The sequence below is a fragment of the Mixophyes fleayi genome, chromosome 7 (assembly GCF_038048845.1).
Source record: "Mixophyes fleayi isolate aMixFle1 chromosome 7, aMixFle1.hap1, whole genome shotgun sequence".
NCBI classification, from domain to species: domain Eukaryota; kingdom Metazoa; phylum Chordata; class Amphibia; order Anura; family Limnodynastidae; genus Mixophyes; species Mixophyes fleayi.
Window position 1 is genome coordinate 41,494,853 of NC_134408.1, and position 23,139 is coordinate 41,517,991.

Consider the following 23,139-nt stretch of genomic DNA (forward strand, 5'->3'; position numbering starts at 1 on the left):
AATGGGATTACATGATGCACAATGCGGCATCCTGTCACAAGGGGTGATTCTGTGTAACCTTCCCACTAATTCAGGCCTCCCCATGTCACTCAGGGGAGGCAACCATTTTCATTGCGTCATGACTCCCTCCTAAGTCGCATTTCTCCTACTTTCCGGGATGTCCCTGAGGGGAACAGAAAAAGTTGGCAACTATCCAATAGTTCTTGGTAGTCAACTGCTATAAGATCTGTGTGTCTGTGCATTCTTTAAATGCCTTTACTGGCGCTGAAAAGTGCATTGATTGCAATTCCTTTCCTATAATGAAACTTTGCTCATCACCACCTAATGAGCAGGTAATGGAAACAATTACCTTTCTGTTAAGCTCTATGGGGCGTATTCAATTGTTAGCGGTAATGCTGATAAACGAGCGCTCAAAAAATATTACCGTTTATACGGTAATATTGCGCACGAAAAGCGTTAATACGGTAGTTTACTCGCGAAATTTCAGCTCGCCGCTCAGGGGGCTGCGGTAAGATTTTTTGAGCGCTCGTTTACCAGCGTTACCGCTAACAATTGAATACGCCCCTATGGGTTAGATTTACTAAACTGAGGATTTGAAAAGTGGAGATGTTGCCTTTAGCAACCAATCAGATTCTAGCTTTCATTTATTTCTACAAAATGACAGCTAGAATCTGATTAGTTGCCATTGGTAACATCTCCACTTTTTCAAACCCGCAGTTTAGTAAATATACCCCTATGATTGTAAACAATAGAAAGTCAAGTCTACCTTGTTAAAGCAAAGACACATATAGGGGATTTCTTGGAATACCAGTCATAGAGCCTTTGTGTGGGTGTCCATGACAATCTTGAGTGCAATAGTAACAAATGGACAGGTCATCCAACAGAAAATCGGGTAACATTTTTCAATATGTTTGTCCTGTACTCAGTAAATGACCCTGCATACTTTTCTAAGGAAAATAACGGAGCATTAGTATGTCTGCCACATCAGATGAAATATACTGCAAATTGAAAACCCAAGCACAGTGGGAAAATGAGAGAAGGGCCAGTTATACATGAGACCAGGAACGGGCAATCTTCAGTATTCAAGCTGTTTCTGAATTACATCTCCTATCATGCAGATAGCTGAGCAAAAGGCTAAGGTTATCCATGCCTGCCCTTCGTTTATATTTTGTTGAATGTTACAAGCAACAATATGCGGTAAGAGTCATTTGAATGTTGGCTGCAATTCTTCCTCCAAATCCTGGACAGCCAGATGCCCATGAGGGCTGTAATTGGACACACTCCACTAAATTAGGAAAATATATTTATTTTTTTGTTCTATTGTATTTCATTGGAATATTCACTGGTTTAACAAACCAAGGACATGTGCCTGGCATGGAAATTCAGAAGCTTTACAAACATAATTGCTTCATGTTTGTAATTTACAGATGGGGTAAAATATCATCTTAGCTCGTGTATCCCCCAAGATTACTCAGCTCCTGAGGTGCTTTATAATTCAATTACACAGGCTCTTAAGAGCTTGTAATGCAAAGTGGCAGATGGGCCAGCCATGCAGATACACTGTGTCTGCTACTGTGCTTGTACTTGTGATTCTGAGTGTGACGGAGCTACAATTTCCCTGATAATGAGACAGGTGGAGCAACCTGCAGCATCTGGGTGTGTCCTGGTAATATAATACCATTACCATTATATACAGTATATATACCATTTCTTATCTTATACACCATACCATATTTCGTTTTACATGTTCATTAAAATGTAAGAGCACAATTTAAATGTACGTGACTATGAAATTAAAATGTTTTGATAACATATAATACAAACATCCCCTGTCATTTCCTTTTAAATTGCCAGTAATATTCTTATATATATAAGATGGAGGAGTAGTAGTTTTAAAAGAACCACGTTCCCCATGGATGTGCTATGAAAGAGGATAGAAAAGGGGGTAACAGACATCCATAATTAATGTATTACACAACAATGAGGTTATATGTTATAAAGATGACTGATCCATTTTAAATATGTGCAGTGGGCATAGTGTTATACTTACAGCGGCGGAAGTAGTGGTGTCTACGGTGGTAACTTATACTGCCTTCAATCACTTACATTCCCATTACATTTTTTCATGCCACCACTTCTTAATTTCCATGCTGACCACTGCTTACACCGACTTAAAGCTATTTTAGTATGTGGGGTATTTACCAACAGTGTAACGCCAGAGATATCACAGATATCTCCAGCGTTCACTAAATTATCTCTTTAGCAGGCGCGGGCTGGGAGAGGCGTGGCCGGGGTGGGGCACACAGGCGTCCGCATCACATGAAAAGGGATGCGGCCGCGTCATTGATGACGCGGCCGCATCCCCTGTCATGTGATGCGGCCGCCTGTGCGCTGACGCGGCGCATCTGATGTCATCAGATGCGGCCGCGGGGGGGAAAGCATTGTATTTTGCAGCCGGGGGGCGGCCGGCCTACCCCCCGGCCCTAACAGCGGCCTGACCCTGCTCTTTAGTACCACAGTCCCCATATCCACTATGGGAACTTCGGTCTTGTCCAATTTAAAAAGTTCTTATGAGCAGGCCCCTGCCTAACTTATGTACTCTCCTTCTCACCTACCTCGTATGTTCTGTCGTGTTTTATGTTCAGTCTGTTTTCCGTAAACATTTTTGATGCTTTACAGGATTAGGTGACCTTGTTTGCCACAGAAACATTTTCTTTAGATGAAAGTGTTCTATCTTTTGAAAGTGACACAAGTTGAAACTGGCGCTGTACGAATACAACTTGCAGGAAAACATTTGGATCTTGTCCATGTATTGAACGTTAATCATTAATCCTGGTGAGGGCAGCAAAGTTCTTGTTTGTTTCTGATTTTCCTACGCTTTCACTACATAAGGATGCTAAAACATATTTATGTGTAGACCTTTGAGCCAGAACTTACAAGGAATTCTAATTTGTAATAATATGAAAATAACTATTACAGTGTACCCACCTATTAAATTGGCAAAGTCCACACCAGAATAGCTTAGAGTTATGAAGTAGATAGAAAAGAATGACACTGGGAAAGGCACACACTAAATCTATTGCAATAAAAATTACAAAATTAAAATATAAATATTTGTAATGTAATTTAAAGTTTGAAGTATTTTAGGAGTGTTTTGGCAAAGACAAGAAGCAACTTTTGTGCCCATCCTATTCTGTCAGTTTGTACTTGTCAGACTGGCTGCTATATGATGATTTGGGCATGTAAGGTTAAACTTTCATGTGAAGTTTTTAAGCACTTTTTCAGGTATATTCTGTAGTGTTTCAAAGACTGATATTTAATGCATCTTAATAGTACATACAACGTGGACAACTTCACAACAAATTCACGGAATGCCCACAGGTTGTGTGTTCAGTGAAACTCCCTCCAAAGAGTTTTATTCAGAAGATTAAAAACAGCATAATTTTTAACTTAATACACAACTTGATTTCGTAGCTGAAGTTAAGATCATAAGTTGGATCTGTACCAGGTAGAAATAGTTGACTTTTCCTGCTGTGTATAGGTATGCACCATGATTTGAATAATATGTACTAACAACATTGTCATTTATTTATTTATATAACGCCACTAATTCTGCAACGCTGTACAGAGAACTCACTCACATCAGTCTCTGCCCCATTGGAGCTTACAGTCTAAATTCCCTAACACACACAGACAGACTAGAGTCAATTTGATAGCAGTCAATTAACCTACCAGTATGCTTTTGGAATGTGGGAGGAAACCAGAGCACCCAGAGGAAACCCATGCAAACACCATGAAGTTGTCAATACATACAGACACAGAAATTGTACTGAGAATTACATCCTGTCTAAAACCAGCTGCATTAGTAGTGAATATTGGACGCAAATCTAATACTAGCATAGTCCCCATGGCGTCTGTGATCCGCTTTGTGACTGGATGACAGCTTTCATACTTGCTTCCTCTTGCAAAGCATTAACAGTCAATTGCTGTAAAGTACTGGTAGTCTTCTTGGTCTGCTTCTGGGTTGAAGATCCATTACCAGCAGCAGCAGCAATAGCGGGCCTATTGATGAAGGATTCTTCTGAGGAGTCCTGGATAGGGGAGGAGTCATCTTGTCTTAGCAACTTGGATGCAAGACTAACTCCGATCTGATTTTCGGAAAAGCTTTCCATGAACTCGCTTCAAATGGCATAACATGGATGAGGTTCCTAGATGGTTAAGGTCCCTACCTCTACTGACTGTGGCTTTGCAATGCTACAAATGGCTGACTGTTGTCAGGATTTGTATAAAAATAATTCCATACATAAGAGGTGGATTTTTTGGTCTTATGCCCAGGCATGACAATGGCCTTCTTCTTATCACTGGCAAGAACTGCTTCCACTGGTGCATGACTTGCCACAGTAGAGTTCACTAACAACACTGTTTGCTTAGGTGCCTTAAGCCCATTGTTAGCTTGTTTTGTGGGGGGCCAAACAAATCAAGCACTTCAGTCACAAAAGTGGCACTGCTTGTCGCTGGAGTGCTGTCTTTGTTAAACTGTACATGTCTTTTTTAATATCTTACATAAGGGTGGGTGGGAGGGTCCAAGGACAATTCCATCTTGCACCACTTTTCTTTCTTGCCACTGCTGTGTGGCAATGTTTCCTAGATGTGCTATGAACTGCCGTGTGTTTGTGTCATTGCTCTGTCGCTTAGCATCCAGCCAGGTCGCTGCAGTTTTTGTTTGAAAGTGAATGAATATAATATTGTGACCTGTGAGATGGTCAAAATTGACTGCAAATAATTTGAAATTAGTGTTATTGAGGATAATAATAATAATGAAAAAAAGCAAAATTATGTGATTTTAGAAAAAAAATAGGGACCCAAAACCAAAACACGCAAGGGCGGTTATGCCAAGATCAAAACCAAAACACGAAGTTAATCCAGATCCAAAACTAATACCAAAACCAGAACACGGGGGTCATTGAACATCTCTAGTCTTTGCACATGCAGGTTTTCACTAATCACTCTTTAAGGTATTCAGACACAGGTGTGGTAACTTAGGGTGCAGTGCAGTGGCAGAAATACCATTGGTGCAGCAGGTACATGCACTGGGGCACATGGAGATAATAGAAACTGCTGCACGGGGAACTAGAGAGCTGTGGGCCCCGGTTTCCTCCTTCCCGCTTCCCTGCATAAGGGCCCATAGCTTGCTAGTTCCTCCTCTGGTGCAGTGCAAACAGATGTCTCAATGATTTGGGTGCCAGACCATCTCTTTAAAAATAAACATTTTATTTGTACTCCTCTTCACTCCAGCACAATATTTGAGTTGCAAACAACACTAAAATAAATATGTACATATCCTTTCTCACTTTCTCACACCTGCACAGTTCTGAATAGATTAGCAAGAATATGATTGCATCAGTCACATTTCTCCATCAGGGGACAGCTTCTGGTACACACTCTGGGCCTGATTCATTAAGGAAAGTAAAGCAAAAAAAAAAAGAGTATCCATGGCAAAACCATGTTGCATTGGAGGGGGAGGTAAATTTAAAATGTGGGGACATATTTATAGTTGGGGTAGAGCATGTCTTAGATCATCTTTAAATTTCAGTGTAAAAATTAAACTATCAAGTATTTGTGTGCTAGATGAAAAAACAGCCTGTATTTAACTTATGTGCAAAATAATAAACTAATTTGCATCCATTGCATTGTAACATGGTTTTGTCCAGGAGTAAATGTACAAATTTTTTTGCCTTAATGAATCAGGCCCCTGTGTTCTCTTGCTTCTAACATAGGCCATCTCACTTTTTCTCTGGATCACAGTTAATCACTCCGCCTCTGCTGGGGCTTTATCCCTTGGGTTATAACACAATACCACTGTGCTCTCTCTGCCCCTCCTGGGATTCTCTCTCTTAGTGGATATGTGCAGGCTCTGACACCCTCTCCATCCGGTGCACTCTCAACCTTGCTTGGTAGATATGACATACACACTAGTGTCCTCTTGCAGCATCATCACTCACCCCTTGGGCTATAACACCCTCTCCGGTGTCCTCTCTGCCTCCACTGGCTTACATTAAATGTAGGTACACTGCATCTAGCAGCAACTCTTCCATAGGGTCTCTTACATGCATTCCCCTCTCTAGACATGAGGACTCTATATGGTAGATCCTCAATGCCACCCCTACTAATTGGCTCCACACTGCTTTGGCAGCGAAATCCCTCCCTTGTTGGGGTTCCCCTGTTTTTTCTCTCATGGTCTCTTCAGTATTTTTATGGTGACTCCACCCCCTTCTTGTGGCTCTCTGAACTTGGGGTCTCCTTCGCACTTTTTATGCAGCCATAGTCTGTGGTTATTTCTCTCTCAAATCTGTCCAATTTCACTTCTATTCTGTGAGTCATTATGTACTTTGGCTCCTCACATACTGAGAGCTGCGTGCCTGTGCCTGTGTAACTTGCAGGCGTGTTTTGTAACCTCCAGAGAGATTTTGAAAAGGACATAATGATTTATAGAAGAACAGCTAAGAAAAAATGTAGTTGAATGCTTGCTATTTTAGGAACAAAATAAAATAAACCTATATGGGATTGCTGCTTTAATTTGTGGTAGGTAGGAAAAGTAACGTTAACATGAAGAAATTTGAAGTTAATGCTGCCCACACAAACTGCAGTCCTGATGTTCAGCAATGGATGGTAGCGTTTTGCTGTTTTTAATGTGGCATTATGATGCTATTCTTTTATTTTAATGAGCAATTAATAAAGGTTATATTTGACAGGTGGACTTTAAGTATAGCGTTTTAAATATAGAGGTATAGTCCCCGATCCTTATGAAACTAAAACTGTAGTTGGGTTCCAGGAATATAATGTTAATAGCCTGACCTATGACAAAAACAAGTGTTGACATCAGAGTTATATGGTAAATATTTGTGATTTAGCGGTTTATTTACCATTGGTAGTTGGTTTGCAGCAGCATCTTGTATCGCAATATGTAGTACGGCTGGTCTTTACCAAGTCAGGAAGAATCCCCCCGGTCCCACAGCAGCCTAACCCTGCTGGCGAATGGAGGAAGCGTCTCTCTGTAAGTTTTGCGTGTACACAGCTATGGTTGCGCATGCGCATAGTGATGGGAACCGCAATGGATCTAGAGCAGTTTCTCTAGTGGTCATGGATGGCAATAGACTGCACTAAAAAGGCAAGCTAATGCCATTTTGAGATAACGTTCTTCTTTAAGGCTTGTCATATTGGGTTAGATCACAGTCCCCATAGAGATATGTGTAGTCAGTGTAAAATAGGTTAAGGCAGGAGAAATCAGAGCACTTTAACCCTTTGATGTATAGAGGGAAGAGCAGCGATAGCCGTTCTCCAGAGTGCAAACAGCTGTTTGTTCTCCAAAATTTTGCCTCATCACATCTTTATGAATAGACTCCTAAGTCCCTAGATGTCTCACTAGGTTGTAGCAGTGTTGATTTTTGGAGACACTTGTTGGTAATAAGCAAATAAACCGGTTCATATTAGACTACTCATAGCTTCCATTATGAAAGTCTTTGCAAACAGGTTCATTTAAATGGTGCCCTCCTTTAAATAAACAAATATTGGTGCCAGTTTAGGATTAGACTTTAAACAGACTCTAAGCAGAACACATTTTACATGTCCAGAAAGAAATTGGCAAAATGTCACCAAATACAGACACTCTGGTATACTTGCCAACTTTTTGGACTCACGTCTGCACCTTCTTCGTCAATCTGCAGGATTTTGTGCTGCCTTACAAATAAAGGATGAAAAACTTTTACAAATGTTATAATATGTAGCCGTTTTAGCTTGCACAGGCAACAGTGTTAACAGGTATCACTGACAGTTTTGTTTCAAAACTATTTAAAAATCCCAAGATGTACACATTTTGTTTTTGACATCGATAACTTACAGGATTGAAAGTTTAATAACATACCAGGTACAATAATATATATGGACAGGGTTTGTGTTTTTATACAGATGAACTAGACACATGCCTATGGCTGCAGTGTTCATGGAGTGAGAGAGAAATGTTTTTATTTACATTTTTACATTTTGTAATTTGAACAATGACATCCAAGAATCACTTGTATTCAAGCAACTTCCTCTTTCAAACAAGCGGTCTGCCTAGGATAGTGGGCTGAGATAGCAGTTTCTTTTTGTCCCCTAACAACCAGTCTTTATTTAAAGAAAATCTAATGGTGGACCTTGTCCCAATGGCTGCAAGTCAATAAAAGTTAGCGGTAGATGCAACCTCTTGATTAATGCAGCAGGGTGGCTAAGTGGTTAGCACTTCTGCCTCACAGCGCTGGGGTCATGAGTTCAATTCCCGACCATGGGCCTGATTCATTAAGGATCTTAACTGAAGAAACTTCTTATTTCAGTCTCCTGAACAAAGCCATGTTACAGTGCAAGGGGTGTAAATTAGCATTCTGTTTGGCACATAAGTTAAATACTGACTGTTTTTTCATGTCGCACTCAAATATCAACTTTAAATTTCAGTGTTCAAATAAGCTATCAAGTATTTGGGACATATTCAATTGTTGTTTTTACAAGTAATAAGGTAAATCTAGCTGGATTTCAGCTCGCGGCTCAGGGAGCTGCGAGTTGAAATCCATTGAGTATTTTACCGTATTAACACTTTTTCTACGCACGATTACCGTAATAATGGTAATCGTGCGCGGACCGCGGGATCTTCGGCAATCCCGTCGACAATTGAATATGCCCCTTTGTGTGCTACATGAAAAAACAGTCAGTATTTAACTTATGTGCAAAACAGAATGCTAATTTGCACCCCTTGCATTGTAACATGGTTTTGTTCAGGAGACCGAAATAAGAAGTTTCTTCAGTTAAAATCCTTAATGAATCAGGCCCCATGTCCTTATCTCTGTGGAGTTTGTATGTTCTCAGGGTGCTCCGGTTTCCTCCCACACTCCAAAAACATATTGGTAGGTTAATTGGCTGCTATCAAAATTGACCCTAGTCTCTCTCTCTGTCTGTGTGTGTATGTTAGGGAATTTAGACTGTAAGTTTTAATGGGGCAGGGACTGATGTGAGTGAGTTCTCTGTACAGCGCTGTGGAATCAGTGGCGCTATATAAATAAATGGTGATGATGATGATGATCTATGCAATAGATGCAGTAAGCATAGAGAAAGATGGACCCTTTGTTTCTATATTGGTAATGTTTCTGATAAAAGCCAGCAAAGATGGACTTAACATTCAATGCCTCTTCCGTCTCCTCTTTTTAACTAGTAATATCCATTTTGCATCAACTAGTAATAACCATTTTTTCATCAGTTGGTATACAGGCAAAAGAATACAATTGTAATTGTTTGGGTCATATTGTTGGGTTTTCTCTTTATTTCCTTCTGGAGCATCGTGTAAAACAAGTAATTGAGGCTCAAAGCTACACCTTTGGTGCAAGCTAACTAGCATTCAATAAATCAAAATGCTATGCTTCCTAGCCACTAGGCATATGTCAGACTGATGAACTCTTATTCTTGACCCTGCATCTCTTTTAAAGGGACCCACTGTTTCGGCTTGTTAGGGGCACACAGGGATTACATTACTTCTGTTAGAACTCGTCTTTTGTGAATACAATTTGAAATATATAATTTTGCATGTAAAATGTATACATTATATAGTGAAATACAAGCACAATATGAAAATAAATATGCACATTGCACATCACCTTTAACATGTTGATTGTAAGCTTGCGGGCAGGGCCTTCTCACCTCTTTATCTGTTTTACCCAGTTTGTTTATTAGTTTATTATGTTTGTCCCCATTGTAAAGCGCTACGGAATATGTTGGCGCTATATAAATAAATGATGATGATGATGATGATGTTGTTTATGTGACTCTGGTTCAATATATCTATTTAAGCTAGGTTACTTACGTCACTCTGCTGTCTCAAGAATTAGAACACTTCAGCCACTATAAGAAGAATCAGTGTACATCTCCTGTGATTGGCCTATAGGCAAACACACTAATGTTGCTTATGGTGTATAGGTTGCTAAATGGAGAAGCAAAAATCCCTTCTAGAACCATCATTCAACGTTGTCAGCATAATGCCCACAATATTACGCACTCAAACAACTTTGTAAAACACATGAAGTGTCCCAGGAAAGGTCATGGCTTATTTGACAGATGCAGCCGCTGGGTTCTATATATTCCTATATAACAGCAGAGCATGCTTCAGTAGAAAGGATATATCTGTCTCCTCATAGAAAAATACAATATAAAAATATATACACACCAAAAAGGTTATTCATAATAAAGTAAATAGGCTGTTCTTTATGTCTTGCCTCTCCCCCATTTGACACAAGTGGAAACATCACATCCAAGAGCCCTCTTTGATGTATAATAATCAAAATAATCCACCATAATCTCTAATTAAACCTATTTAAGTTTATAAATTTTAAACCCTAAATGAAAATAAAGGGGGAAAAACACTTTACTACCAACAGCGCCACAGAATCCAGACAACTATCCTTAAGGTGGCGCAACAGTCTTTGATGTTCTAGAATATCGTAGCTTGTTCTAGCAGACAGATAAAACGGTCTGACTGAGAACTTAAATCATTTCAAGAGTTAACCCATAGAGCACTGGAACAGTGACAGTACGTCATTGGTTCCAATAACAATTACAAACATACTTTGTGGATTATACATGCACTTTAAATGTTATCAAAACAAATCGCTAGATTTAGATCTAGTCCCAAATGACACAATTACTCATTTGACATAAGGAGATGGGTTTTATTTTGAGATGTACATAAACCCACGAGCATTTATAGAATGCCATTTTTGTGGCATTTGGGAAATCTTCCTACTTAACATCTGAGAACTGAGGTCTGGAGTAGCACAATGTGTAATAGGTTTATATTAATTTGATAATAGTTCCTTTTTCTGACATTGTGATTGCTGAGGAATGCTTCTAAAGCTAATTGTACTAGGGTGGGTTTGATGAAGACTCAGTTAACATGTTCCTTAACTAATCATTTTTGGTGCCAGAGAAGGGGCAGTTGTAGATGTACAGAAGAAAGCATATTTGGCATCTTCCTTTGGCAGTTGTTATCACAGTATACAGATAATAGTGTGTTAACCCAAGGCATTGCTAAAACCTTTTAATCTGGGAAAAACTGTTTGGTTTGGATTTTGCAGCCCCAGTGTTAATGTCCAGGAATTGATAAACCAGAACATGTAGATTGTTTTTAAAGGCTAATTTCATGTTCATTATATTTTTGCAGACTACAGATTCTCTGGTTTATGTATATATTTTCTGCACTTTTGTGCCATTTCTGTAGGTCTCCCATATTAACAAAGGAGAAGCCTTCTCCAGGCATGCAGCCACTACAGCTATACCAGGTTGCTGTAACTGGAAAAATAAAAAGTATAGCAGATATTGTTGGGGGATTTGGGGGTTCTATTGAAAACATGTAATCCAATGGGTATGATATTGCATCATGGGGAGCCGCTCTGAATCAAGCTGGTATTCCCTGCTTAAAACATGAAACCTAATCTTTTTCCATTGTCTTTACCCTGCTGGCTAGGTCCTCCAGTCCTCCAGTCCAGGCATATTACTTTCAGTGAGCTGCCATTGTAGATTTTGCTGTCATAAGGAAATGAGTTGCCAGTTTACGGTGGTAAGGAAAACATTGGGAGTTAATTTTATGACCTAATAAAAAAAATACTTGGATTTCGATGGATAGATGTAGGCAACATCGCCAATAGCATCTCCAGCACTAGAAGGAAGAGGGATTAAGGCAGATTTTCTTTGTTTCTTAAAATAATAAGCTAACGCTTTCTTTGGGCCTACACAAATGCCGTCACCTGCCAAATATATTTAATACAAGTTAACCCGTGCATGATACTCATGCATTCTAGTCAAATCAAGCTACTTAAGGTGTTAAAAAGGTTCTTGTCATGCATTTGGGCCATAGGCCAGGCCTCAACCACCAACCACTCCCCACTGTCACCCCCGGCAACCACCAACCACTCCCAACTGTCACTTCTCCTTCAAGAAATATATATATATATATTTTAAATCTTTATAAACACTTTTAACAATTAACAAATTAAATGAACAAATTAAAAACATCTTAGTATACCAAATTTCAGCCCTTTCTGAATTTTTTTTCCCACACACACTTAGAATTTAGTAGGTCAGTGTATAACTCCGCCCAGCAGGTGGCGCTGCAGCTTGGTTTTATTTTTTCCACACACAGACAGACTAACACACGCCACTAGACATTTATATTATAGATGGGACCAGCACAGGGGACATATGTACCCCTGCCCATGCTGCCACTGGGTTCTATTCCGAACAGGGCATCTATCTATCTATCTATATATATATATATATATATATATATATATATATATATATATATATATATATACATTATACACAGTAGATCAGTAGAAAGAAAAAGCCTCCTACACCCCTTGCATCCTGAGGAATTCCAGTTTCTTTCTCGAGAGAATTATTCACTGTTAAAGCAGTAAATATGTGAAATGAGTTGTGCAGTTTGTATTCATATTTGCTTACAAAAATGTGATAGCTATTGTACCTCTGCGTTACTTATCAGGACAATAAGTATGCTTGCCATAAAACACAAATCTGTGTCTAAAATATACACTAAATTTACATGTGTGGCATTTTCAGTTGCATCTATAATGTTTCTTTAGGACAACAGTTGATGGATAGTTAAATTAAACTATACTCTTTACCTAAAATAAAATGCAGTGTAGAGTGCAGATATCATTGCAATGACATATTCAATATTAAAAAAAAGGTTGGTTGGTTGGTTGTTTTGCAAATGTCTTGGAAAATAAAATATGATATGATATATTTTCTCTTGCAGTTTATGGACACAACATGAAAAGCAGCAATGACTTTATTGGAAGGATAGTGATTGGTCAGTATTCATCGGGCTCTCCCGAATCCAACCATTGGCGTCGCATGTTGAATTCCCATAGAACAGCGACGGAGCAGTGGCATAGCCTGAGGTCCCGGGCCGAGTGTGACAGAGTCTCCCCAGCTTCATTGGAGGTGACGTGAGGCCCAAAGGCAGTGATGTCACAGCGCTTACTTGCAAGAAACCACAGGATTGGGAGCAACTATTTAAGCAGCTTCTGATTAAATGGCAGCATTTAGCCTATGTGCCTCAGTAAAAAATCATGATGCAAATCATTTGTTAAATGTTGGACTAATCAGCTCCGTGACAATGGCTCACAGTATGCTGATTATTCTTATAATTGTCATGACATTGCACGTCCATTAGAGTTTTGATTCCATCCATCATAAAAAACACAGACATAGAGAAGATTCAGATGTCTGAAATCTTATTTAATATTAGAGATTAGTGCTAGGGTGAGTTTGCAGTACGTTTATGGGACACTGCTGTTCATGCAAGCTATCATATTCCATGTTGAGGGAGGTGTCGGTATCTGTGGTCTAATTTGTGAATGTGCTAAAACACCTAATAAAAAAACAAAAAAATAAAAATAAATAAATGAAAAACCTAAAATAATGTTGCACCTATATGAAATACAGTTTTGTCCTTATACATGTTAAATTGTATACTTGTTAATGTGTGAGTATGTCTGTGTATAAACACATATCTATATTTATACATTTGTTTATACAGTACAAATTACAGATCCATATTTATAGATATTGACTTAAATATATAACAATGTACCCAGGTACCTATATTACATATGTGTTAAATAAATATATTAAAAAAAGAGTATATGTAATTAAAAGTTCTGGCAGAATACTCTAATACATTTCAAAGATATAGTGAATGATGTTGCACATAGGATGCAAAAAGATGTATCTACATGGCAGCCAGGAAGGAGTTAGAAGTTCTCATGCGTTTCTCTGCAAATGAGGGAAGAGGCTGTTCGTTCTACAATAAACATTTGACTAGCAGCCTCTAACAACTGCAAAGTACTGTATTGTATATTTCATAAGAAGTGTAGTCTAATAATGTATATTTATTAAAAAATAAATATATATTTGTGCCATCAATATTTTGTTATGTGTTCTGTCCTTGACATTTTTGTGAAATGTATCTGTACTGGATAAAAAAGGTTACATTTAATGGAATAGATGCTAAGTAGTATCTTTTATTTGTCTGCATTAGTTAAATGCTTATTTGACCAGCAATTCGGGACGGTTAAGCCTAGGTTTCAGGTCTCAACGCCTCGGGCTGGCTCATTTATTTGTTAGGCTCCATGGTGTGAACTTCACGATTATAGCGGTCTAACCTTTATAACAGCCCCATTGTTTTGCCTTCAAGGGTACATTGAAAGCAGTGCCAACAAGAGTCAGGACTGGAGTCTAGTGTTTTAGATACATGGAACATGTTTCTTCTGAAAAAACTGCACAATTGAGTGCATCCTGGGCAGCTCTTGTGGTACTCTCCCCACCATCTTCTTAAAAACACTATTAAAGTACAGCAAGGTAAGGGGTCAATGGCGTGATCAATGCACAATGGTGACAGGAACTAGAATGTGCCATTTGTCCAGAAGAAATGGGCTCTATCGTCTCACTATATTCATTTAGTTTGTGTTGCTTTCCTCGGTCCCGGCACTTACATATAGCAGGGTCTTCCTCTGCTCACTTTCACCAATGTGCAGATAGCTCCAGAGCAGGGGCACAACATCTGAAAATGAAAGGCTTAAATTTAAAGCGGCGCTGCCTTGTAAAGGGAGACTTCCCTTTACAAGGCAGCGCCGCTTTAAATTTAAGCGCTGAAGACGCCGAACTCGCCGGAGTTGAAGAATCCGAAGGTTCATACATTTACCCCCTTATTGGAAAACTGCAGCATTTTAGGCCACACCCCAATCTGTCCAAAGGATGCCCATAAGCACCATCATGCCCGCATTCTGGATTGTTGGGAGGTATGATGTGGACTCCTTACCAATAGAAACAATGGTGTATTTTGACTACTGTTTCAGCAATCATTCTTTGAGTTTGTCAGGTCTTAAGGACTTTAGAAACTGCCATCTCCTGGCTGACCATAAATAAATCAGTGATAGTTAGTAGCATGGGCAATCCTTTCTTGTTACTGTCTCTTTAATTATCCCTTACATTTACCTTGGTGAAGCCTATGATCCTAACATCCACTTGGAGCAGCTGGATTGGGAAGAAGTGTCAACAGTATTATTGAAATGGCAAGGCTCAAAATACAATGTGCATTACTTATTTATAAACATTTTTTGAAAATGTGATACACTAGAAGTCCAGTCATCCTTTGGCACTCTTTGAAATGGCAGATTACCTGCTCCCCAGGTAAGTATAATCGCAGGTGACCACTGTACTTAGCAAACTACTGATCCCCCATTTCTGTCGCACATGCATTCAGCATCAAACTGCACAGTCCCACTCATGTTCTGCTTACCACCTTTTTTCAATATTTTGGTATCCACATACATATCTCTTTGGTTTACAGTAGGCTAAAACACAAAAAGATTAAAAATGTCATAGCTTAGTCTTAGTTAATTATAGGTACCTTATAGGAGTAGTTAGAAATAATTAGATTTTAAGCAGGTGAATCTCCTTCACTTTGGAACTGAACTCACCTGCAGTCAGTGGCAGGTGCCTGCAATATAAGCATCACTCATTACATGAGCTTCAATAGACAAAATGACTAATTCTCCTGTTTTGTGTCACTGTGTGTACTGCAGTGAGCATGGAGAAAATAAATAAAACCAGAGAATTATCTGAGGAGGTCAGGCAGAAGATTGCAGCCAAGCATGGACAATCTCAAGGCTATAATCAATCTCTAGAGACCTTGATTTTCCAACTGAGCCAAGGAATTCTTCAATTTTGGACTAATTTGTATCTTGTGTGGTCTCTGCACTGTCCTCGATGTGCAAAGGAGAGGGAGGGGTGATTGGAATGGACTAGTGGAGGAAACAGAAGGAGAGTAGGGGTGAACAGTAGAGGATGGGGGGGTAAATGTATCAAGTTGAGAGTTTTCCGGCGGGTTTGAAAAGTGGTGATGTTGCCTATAGCAACCAATCAGATTCTAGCTATCATTTTGTAGAATGTACTAAATAAATGATAGCTAGAATCTGATTGGTTTTTCAAACCCGCCGGAAAACTCTCAGCTTGATACATTTACCCACAGATCTGTTTCTCTACTCTCAGATTTTGTATACAGTGAGGTTGGTACATGGGATAAGGACCAACCACCCGAATGTGCAGAGCAATGGCAAGTTCTGTACCCCTTAGGCCAGGGCCAGTTTGATAAGCACGGGTTGTGCAGATGAATGCTCCAGTTTCCTAACAACACCCTTTTTAATGTTAAATAAAACAGAAAAATGAAAAAAGTTAATAATGGTAACAGCAGCAAACAGTGTGTTTTTTTTTTATTGCTGCCAAGTGAAATGAAAAGTAACTACAATACGTATTATGATCATAAATATACACCAAAATTTTATAAATGTTCAGTTAAGTAGTTGTTATGCTAAAATCCAAAATATTATAATTTTCATGAATAATTGGCTGCCTTCAAACAAATTGTGACGTGTTGAGTGAAAATCTGGCCAATTTAAATTGTTCATTCATTGCTCATTGTTAAACACACAGTTTTTGCCAAGCAAGATCAATGAATAATTTTTAGTAACTTTTCACATATTATGTCTGTCTTTAAAATGAAAAAGAATATAGACAGCGACCTCACTAGTATATAAAATATGTTTTATATAAAGAACAAGCATTTTTTTTGAATCAAGTGTTTTTATTGAGTTTTTCACACAGTAATAAATAATAAAACAAACAAGCAGTCAAAATAATGTCTGCTAACAAACAAGCATCAAAGACAACAAATAAAACTCGAACGTAAAGATATTAAACCATTCTGTTGAGCACCATCATCAAGCATTAACAAGATAGCAATATAAATTATACAGCTTTCAGAAACATCAAACATCAAGCAAGAACAAAAGTAAGGAGAATAAGGGTGTCCATGGGTCTAATCCAGTAGGTTGGGTTCTCATCGAAGGTAGGGTGTAAGGGAAATCTAGCTATGGACCCCAAATATATTCAAACTTTAAAGAACATTTTCTACTGGTATAAACAAATTGCTTATGTCCCACCATTTCATTGTTTAATTTGATCCAATTACACAAATAAGGACTAGCAGTAGCTATCCATACCCTGGCCATACAAACCTTGGCCAACATAAATATATTTATTTATATATTGTTGCATCACCCTGTTTAACATATCCTCTATATGCAGCCAAAGAGGCATGTGAATGAATATATGGGTATTGTTACACCTGTTTTTTTTATACACTTAATAAATCCAGTCTAAAAGTGCTTGACTCTAGGACATTGTCAAAGGAGGTGCCTAAAGGTTCCACATTGGTAATCGCATTTTGTACAATTGGTTGTTTGTTCATACCTAGATTTTGCTAATCTACTGGGGGTTAGGTATATCCTATGGAGAATATATATTTGTTGAAATTTTAAAGAGGCAGAGGATCAATGCGAGTTGCTGAGAACAGCTCCCCATTCCTCATCTTGAAGGGAGTCGAAATCCACCTCCCACTTTCCTCTCAACTGTAAGAGGGTAATTAATGCCAAATTCACTCTGTACAATTCCCAAATAAGGCCTTATATGTGTGGAGTTTGTATGTTCTCCCTGTGTTTGCGTTGGTTTCCTTCGGGTGTTCCGGTTTCCTCCCACATTCCAAAAACATACTAGTAGATTAATTGGCTGCTTTCAAAATTGACATTAGTCTGTGTGTCTGTCTGGGTGTGTGTATTATTGAATCCCATGCCACAACCAGAGAGAATGCCCTTCCACCATGCAGCATAGCATGAGCAGCATTCCAGATTCTTACAGCTTGAGTAAGCAGAGGGGCTGAACGACTGGGTCAGATACCAGACAACAAAGACTGGAGAGGAGCATGATAGCTGCCTGCGTGCCTCAGCAGCTCCCAGTGGAGATCATGATAATAGGGTCTGAAACCCAAAATTTTAAATGAGACAATTGGGAGGTATAATAGTATAGCTGAAGGTTTGGTAGAGCAAAGCCTCCTGAATTCCTAGATTTATACAAGTCACTCAATTTCATTTTTTCCCACTACCAGCCCCATAGTAATGAAGTAAGGAACTGATCAATTCTGCGGCACAGAGAGAATGGAAGGAAAACCAGCGTCTGTTGTAAAACATAAATAAACTTGGGCTGTATGATCATTTTAATAAGGTTAATCCTTCTTGATACCAATAAGGGCAGCATCTGCCAAGTATGAACTTTAGATGTTAGAAAATCAGTTTGGGGTTGAATATTCAGGCATATATTCAAATACATTATTAGAAATCCATATACCTAAATAGTTAAAACAAGGGGTCCATTGTAGTGGAGCTGACTATGGGAGAGTTCCTTGGCAGTTAATTCCTAGTGGAAAGATACTGCATTTGTCCCAGTTAATTTTCAAGCCTGAATAGAGAACAAATTAATTCACTACCAGAAGAAAGTTTTCCAGGGAGCTTCTTGCATCCGACAGAAAAAGCAACATATTATCGGCATAGAAGTTTACCTTATCCTATCTATGAGTAGTTCTAAGCCTCCTTATTGTCGAAGTATGGTGGTTAACACAGACAATGGGCTCGAAGTATGGTGGTTAACACAGACAAGGGGCTCAATGGACAATGCAAATAACATGGGGAGAGTGGGCACCCCTGCCTAGTGCCCTTACTTAGTTTGAAAGAATGGGACACATACCCATTGAATATAATAATGAGTTTAGGAGCCTAGCCACTTAACAGGAGTGGTCCTATTTATGTTTACCTTCCATAAAAAGGACCACTCATCCAAATCGAAAGCCTTAGCAGCATGAAAGGAAACTATATCACTGCTTCATTGGCACTTGGACTATTCACCTGAACGGAAGTAAATAAGCATCTCAGATTCAGGTGGACTTTCCCGGCATGAATCCTGTTTGAACTGGATGGATCAATTCCATAATTGCTTTGTTAACGCAGAGGGACATATTTTAGCCAGAATTTTCGGATCCATTGACGAGAGATATAGGCCTATACGAATCAGGATACAGGGGGTCCTTGAAGGACATTATTGCATCATCTACCTCATCTATTGTAAATACAATCTACTATTAGCTGACAGCCTGGAGAGACAGATTCTAATTAAATATTCGGAGAAGTCCCCCTTACTATAATGTACCTGGGACATGTACACCTCACAATAGTAGTTGTAAAAAAATCTCTGTTATGTCAGGCATCAAGCAGTGCCAAATACATATGTCATCAACAATCATAGGCATGTGCCATGTATGCCAGAAAGTAGCTTTCTGGACTGGTAGCCATTCCTGTCCACCTCCGCAAAGTGAACATGCTTTCTAAAGAGTAATTTACACTTGGATTTGTCTAGCAGGTAGTCAGCCCATTCCTTTTGAGAAATAAGCCAATTGAGTAGTGAAGTATTGGAATGAGTCATAAGATAGACAGACTCCAGAACCGTGCAGTTTTACTCTAATTTATTTTCTTTGGTTCTAGAGAATTCTTGAGTGCTGCTACCCTGTTAATCAAGGTACACTGGAGGTAGGCTTTGAAAGAGTCCAAGGCAACTGGGGGTATCACAGTGTGGGCATTTGTGGCGAAGAACCCTTCCCATTGTGCAACCAGCTCACAACCTGCCCCCATTAGAGACAATCAAAATGGGTTGAATTTCCAGAAAGCTTGGTGATGTTAGAGTCAACATGCAACAGGAGGGGGGAATAGTCAGAAAACCCTGGGGTTTATACTCCATTGCATGCACAGCAGGTACCAACAAGCTAGCGATAAGTGCTAAATCTATTCTGGAGAACGCATTGTGAGAGGTCGAGAAGCAAGAAAATTGTTTAGTGTTGGGGTGTCTCAGCAACCCCACATCAATTGCAAATCGATCAGTGAATTAAGCTATACCATATAATTGTATAATTGTATCAGCCAATTCTCCAGAAATGATTCCGGGTTGTCACCCTCTGCCTTTTCAGGAAGGCCTACAAACATGGTGCTATTGCACCGGAGGTGGCCCTCAAAGTCTGACAAATTTTGTTTGCAGGATGCCATTTGTGACTCCAAGCTTGACATCTGATGCTTCATGGCTGCAGTATTATCATCAAGAGAGGAGATAAGGTTCTCCACTTCACCAAATCTTTACCTAATTTTCTCATGTCTTGGCATAGCAGGAATAAGTCCACCTGCACCTCCCTAATCTTCTGTTACTTGCTTCTCAGAGAAGATAATAGCATGTAATACCCTTTGCAAGGTAATAATCCGTACACTAGAAGATAGTGGTTTACTTGCAGGCTAAGGGGTCTGAGAGGCAGAGTGATGTAACTATCCAGCAGTGGATGATTATGAAGTTGAATGGGCAATCCGATCAAGTCTGCCAGAGGTAGCAGCAGTGGAGTTTTTGCCATGATTGGTGTATGTGTTTAGTCACTCCATCCCTTGGAGATGTCCTCATGTAATGTATAACCAGGAGTAAATGCTGGCAAGCAATAAGTAAAGATGGCCCATGATGAGTTGCAGTTAGCCTCTCCAGTAAGTAAAGTCAGCAATGGGAAGGGAATGGCAGGGGTGAGTGCAGGCAGGAAGAGAGTTGTATCCCAGAAGGTAAAGGAATGTCTCAGATATGTGCAAGTAGCTAAAAACAGTATACAGCAGGCTGATTCCAGCTACAGTGATAGCATATTATTATACAGGACTCACTTAAACAAAGTGATGCAGGGAGGATATCTTGCAGGTCATTGGCGGCTAAATGGAGCACCCAGCAGATCAACGTAGCAAGCCTCCTCCATTTCAGGGTTGTGGTCCCCCAGCAGTGCACAGGACAGGTTAACACGGTTGCCGTCAGAGGAAGAACAGGAGGTATTAGTATCTGTGCCTCAACAGGATGACAGGCCATGACTTCAACCACAGTCAAAAATCATTGCAGGGATGTCAGCGCAAGGTCCTGGAGATAAACCGAGGCTACCACTGTCAGGTAAGGAAGCTAGCCAACACCGCAGCGGATCTGGAATAGAAGGCACACTGCAGCAGGATAAAAGTGACGCCAGGGAAATAGCAACAACGCGTGCAACTCCATTTATGACCAGGCTGTGCCAGAACAAGCTATTTTTAATAATAACACATCCTTATATCATGTACACCTATGTATAAATTAAACGTTTTTAAAGTTTTTAAAAATTTTATTTGGTGATAATTAATAAAGGTAATTGATCTCAGAGATCAGACAAGCATCTTTGCATACCTCCCAACATTTGTGTAGGTGGCCTTGGATAGGGTGTATGCCAATGGCACGAAGGGGGCATGGGCACATCACAATGGGGGGTTTCACTCTAAAACTTTTGATGCACTAAGCTGCCCATTCTCTCCTCTCACCCCCTCCAAAGCCTTCATTACTAACCATGCACCACTCTGCATGGGTCACAAAATACATCACAAAATAAAATGTTACTTTTAGACTTAATCCCCCCCCCCCTCAAAACTAGGCTCATTGGTGTGCCTACTCTATTCTTAGCAAGGAATGCCATTGCTCATTTTCTCTCCAAGACCGATGGGGAAACTTTTGCTCCTCAGCAAACACAACCATCTTGCTCTTTGAACCCAGGAACTTTGGCTTTGTCTCGCCCATTTGATGCTTCATAAATGAGACCCAGTGGGTCCCATGAAAAGAGTGTTATTTGTATATATTGCTTAATTCATTTTCAAAAGGATCCACTGGTGGATGCGGAGGTTGAGATGTGATAGGAGGATGTTCTGTTAAATTAATTAGGTAATGACTGGACAATTCATCAGTAAGGACCCTTTACTTTACTATATTTAGTTCCACATAAATGAAAGTGGTCATTTCAGTAAGACCATTTAAGATTACATAAAATCACTTGAAGATCATAGACAACCAAGAATTCAAAATATTGATTAGGACAGCTTGTTTTATAGTCATTGGAGATATTTTGCTCTGATGTTGAAATTACTATTTGGAGCTTAAATCCAACTTTGCTTATAGGCTTACAGTTATGGGTCTTGTAAACAGCCATTCTGTTTTGCATTTTAAAAAAATAAATTTGTATATGAAGTTGTAGAAAAGATTGTATATCTGCCCAACCAACTCTCTTGTTATGTTAGAAATGGTGAAATCTCTCCATCCCAATCAAGAGCATTGGGTGTTGATCACATTTGTAAAGAATTACTCTACTTTGTTGAGTTTTTCCTTGTCTTGGTTGACTGCAGGCATGTTGTCCAGGTACATAAGGTACATTTTTCCCTTTAAAGACAAGTGATATCCCTCATACAGTAGTTATAGTAAAGAGATAATAGTCTACTATAGTCTAAATAAAAGTTTTTGATTATATTTATTACTTCAGAGTGCTGGCTTTCCCATCTTTTGGATTCATGGGCTATGTCACATGTTGCCCTACACTAATGTTAGAGACAAAGCATGTTATGGTATTTAAAACTGGTCATAGAGGGATTATCACCAACTCAAGATGACTGCTTTACTATCTACATGCTCCTATACCTTTCTATAAAACGATTTAATATAAAATCACCCCAAATACCCAAGGATTTTCCTTTAACGCTAACTGCCTCATGCCCACATATTTCCAAAATTAACAATTTGCCCTCCACTTTACACTGGATTAAATTCTACCTCTGTTTACATTGCAAGATCCTCCAGATCTGCATGTCCTGTTCACTGAATACCACAAGGTACTGTGGAAAACAAACGATCTCTGGTTCCATCCAACACATCCCTAAAGACACCATTCAGCTCTGCTCTGTGTCCAGCAAATAATCTCTTCTTTCTTGCATTAAGAAAGTAATGTACAGCGCATTTTTAAAAACATAGAACCCCAGCAGATTCCCACTAGGATTGCTAACTACACTCTGCCTCCTAAGAAATGTTCACACACCTCCAGTGTTGGACTGGGGCATGAAGGGCCCACTGGTGGACTTCAATGATAGGGGCCCACAAGAGGGGGTGTGGCCAGCCATAATAGAGGACCAGACACTAGAAGGGGAGTGGTCAGCCCACGAAGGACAACTAGCACCATAGTGTAGTATATAAAGAATGCAGTGTGTATATAAAGAGTACACAGTCTTGACCTACCCCTTA

At 39.4% G+C, this 23,139-nt stretch overlaps 1 protein-coding gene across 2 annotated transcripts in view; it reads left to right on the forward strand.

The window, feature by feature from the left end:
- The window catches only part of SYT17 (synaptotagmin 17), a 101,167-nt gene extending 87,149 nt beyond the window's left edge, over window positions 1-14,018 (forward strand). For both annotated transcript variants that reach the window (XM_075179745.1, XM_075179747.1), the window contains exon 8: window positions 12,854-14,018. In XM_075179745.1, the coding sequence (XP_075035846.1) occupies window positions 12,854-13,050 (197 nt within the window). In that variant the 3' untranslated portion in view covers window positions 13,051-14,018. The remainder of the gene's footprint in view (window positions 1-12,853) is intronic.
- Window positions 14,019-23,139: the final 9,121 nt, after the last annotated feature.